Source organism: Pristiophorus japonicus, chromosome 7, assembly GCF_044704955.1.
Source record: "Pristiophorus japonicus isolate sPriJap1 chromosome 7, sPriJap1.hap1, whole genome shotgun sequence".
NCBI lineage: Eukaryota > Metazoa > Chordata > Chondrichthyes > Pristiophoridae > Pristiophorus > Pristiophorus japonicus.
Window position 1 is genome coordinate 150,756,516 of NC_091983.1, and position 3,063 is coordinate 150,759,578.

General features: G+C 47.3%; 1 protein-coding gene across 1 annotated transcript; it reads left to right on the forward strand.

Moving 5' to 3' along the window:
• The first annotated feature begins 316 nt into the window (after positions 1 to 316).
• On the forward strand, positions 317 to 1,486 carry pou3f2b (POU class 3 homeobox 2b). Its single transcript, XM_070884483.1, has one exon. The coding sequence runs from the start codon at positions 332 to 334 to the stop codon at positions 1,484 to 1,486; it is 1,155 nt and encodes a 384-aa protein (XP_070740584.1). The 5' UTR covers positions 317 to 331.
• The last annotated feature ends 1,577 nt before the right edge of the window (positions 1,487 to 3,063 follow it).

The window sequence follows — 3,063 nt, forward strand, 5'->3', positions numbered from 1 at the left end:
TTGTTTTTTCGCTTAGCTCTCCCCCCCTTCCCCTCCTCTTCCCCTTTTCCTCCTTCCGCGTGGTTGCCCTGCCTGCATGGGTCCAGAGAGCGAGAAAAGAAATCCCCCACCAGGCCGGGCCGGCCAATCGCCTGCCTCGGATGCTGTTCCCCGGCCCGGGTTGCCATGGTTGCTCACATCAATCAGGAGGCGAGCAGCCAATGGGAGGCCGGGGCCGGCGCGCGCACGGCGTCGGCTTTTCCTGCTCGGCGCTGCAAATGATCCGAGCTCGGTGCAAGTTGTCAAAGGCTCGGCTCGTTTAACAAGTCAGATCACTCCGGCTTAGCAAGTCATGGCGACCACAGCATCTAATCATTACATTACGAGCGGCAACATCCTCACCTCCAACTCCATCGTGCACGCCGAGCCGGGGAGCATGCAACAAGGGACAGCCTACAGGGATGCACAGAAACTGGTCCAGAACGATTACATGCAAAGCAACGGGCACCCTCTCAGCCACGCTCACCAATGGTTAACGGCTCTCTCTCACGCCGAGGGGTCTCCGTGGTCGGCCGGCGTGGCGGCCAGTCCCCTCGGCCAGCAGGACATCAAGCCGTCGGTGCAAGCGGGCAGGGACGATCTCCACAGCGGGGGCACCCTGCACCACCGACCCCCTCACATGGTCCACCAGCACGGCAACCACCACGGAGCATGGGGCAACAGCAACTCAGCCCACATCCCCAGCATGACATCCAACGGCCAGAGCCTCATCTATTCCCAGCCGGGCTTCACGGTCAACGGCATGATCAACCCGGCAACCACCCAAGGCATGCACCACGGGCTCAGGGAAGCCCACGAGGAACAGCACCACGGGGACCATGGCCAACACCACCAGCAGCAACATCATCAACAGCAACAGCACCATCAGCACCAGCATCAGGGTCACGATCACTCGGACGAGGACACCCCTACCTCGGACGATTTGGAGCAGTTCGCCAAGCAGTTCAAACAGAGGAGGATCAAGCTCGGATTTACCCAGGCCGATGTGGGACTAGCTCTTGGGACCCTCTATGGCAACGTCTTCTCGCAGACCACCATCTGCAGGTTCGAAGCGCTGCAGCTGAGCTTTAAAAACATGTGCAAACTCAAACCCTTGTTGAACAAGTGGCTGGAGGAGGCTGACTCTTCGTCTGGGAGTCCCACCAGCATAGACAAAATTGCTGCCCAGGGCAGGAAGAGGAAAAAGAGGACCTCTATCGAGGTGAGCGTCAAGGGGGCTTTGGAGAGCCATTTTTTGAAGTGCCCCAAGCCCTCGGCCCAGGAGATCACCTCTCTGGCGGACAGTCTGCAGCTGGAAAAGGAGGTGGTCAGGGTTTGGTTTTGTAACAGAAGACAAAAAGAGAAACGAATGACTCCACCCGGAGGAGCTCACCCCGGAGCCGAGGATGTATATGGGGCCAGAGACACTCCACCGTCACATCATGGGGTTCAGACTTCTGTACAGTGACTGGTCACTCCTCTCACTTTTTGTTCCTTTTATTTGTTCTTTTCTTAACGAACAGCTTAAAACACTGGACTATCGTTACGATAGCACATGTTAATGATGTGTTTTGACCTATACAGAAGGAGCTCGCAGGCAAATGGAGTGAGTATATAAATAATAACAGAGGCACTGATATACATACCTTTACAAAACTGTGGCAAAGAGACACAAAACTGCCTAGATAGAATGTGACCTGAAAGGCTGCTATAATTGTTAATGTATAGATCCACTGTGACAGGCGGGGGCAAAGGGATTTTTTTGTAGGAAAGCAGAGGAGGATTTGGCCACGAGCTGCAGTTTTGTTTGTTGGAGGAAAAGGCAAAAAGAGGAAAAAGGGAAATTCCAATACACTGCTCTCCAGACTAGTCACCGTCCTAGTCACTTGCGGGTTTTTTCTTTAAATCGCAACAGAGTGGGAGATATTTCTCCCGAGCGCTGAATTGTATGAGACGAGAGGCCGTGTATGTGAACAGAAAATAGGCTGTGTCAATCAGGCAGAGAGGGGCTCAGCTCGAACGACACAATTCTCTCCAGGATCTGAAGTTGGGAGCTGCGAAATAGCAAACGGGATCAATTCACACAAACAAAAAGAGTAAATAAATGAATGATAAATCGATAAATATCAGGCGCTATAAAGTACTACGGATCACCGACTAAAAGTTTTATCCCTATGTTTAATAAGAACTAATTCCGGTGGCAAGAAATGCAATACCTTTTTATACGACAGGTCTATTACAAATATGCTAGCTAGCGTCTTAACGCCTCCGAATTAGAACTGTACAATAATGAATAAAGGCAAACTCAGAGTCAAAATGTTGTAGTTCCTGCCACATTTTTTCCCGAAAAAAAACATATTGCAGTATAAAACATTGTACTTATTAAACGTGCGCCTACAATCTAACATAAAAACAATTTACAATCGGATAAATTGAGACAAAAACCTTTTAAACATATCAGTATATTGCGCTTTCTTACAAAGAACATATCCAAACATTCAAAATTCTAGAAAAGGTATGTACATATTTGAGATATTTTGATGTGGTGATATGATTGTAATTTAACCGCAGTTATAGCGATTCCTAAAGACAATAAAATTTAGTGAAGTGTTAGAAAAACATTTAAAAATTAAAAAAAAACGCCGGGTCAGATAGGTTGGTACAGAAAAAAAGAATCCTGAGACACGAACTAAATTTGTGTCTGTCCGTTTAGTAACATGAAGTTGAACGTGGAGTACTTTGTTAGACCTTTTCGCATAGGTTTATGGAGAGCGGTTACCATGCACATCTTATACCACTATGTATATATGTTGCATATATTTGTCTTTTGAACTGAAGAAGAAAAACATTATCTGGAAGATTTTTTTTCCTTGTATACATTTTTTCCATAATGCTGCCCAGGGAATTTTAATATCATTTTCACGTGGCCTGCCTCAATGTATTTATTTCTTTGAAAGAAGTTCTGGAAACTGTTTCTTCTGTAGCTTTCATTAATTAGATGTTATATGTGGGATGTAAATTTTTCCGTTATGCTTTTTTTCCCCT

Coding starts and splice junctions, on each gene's coding strand:
- pou3f2b (XM_070884483.1), top strand. CDS start 332: ATGGCGACCACAGCATCTAATCATTACATTACGAGCGGCAACATCCTC.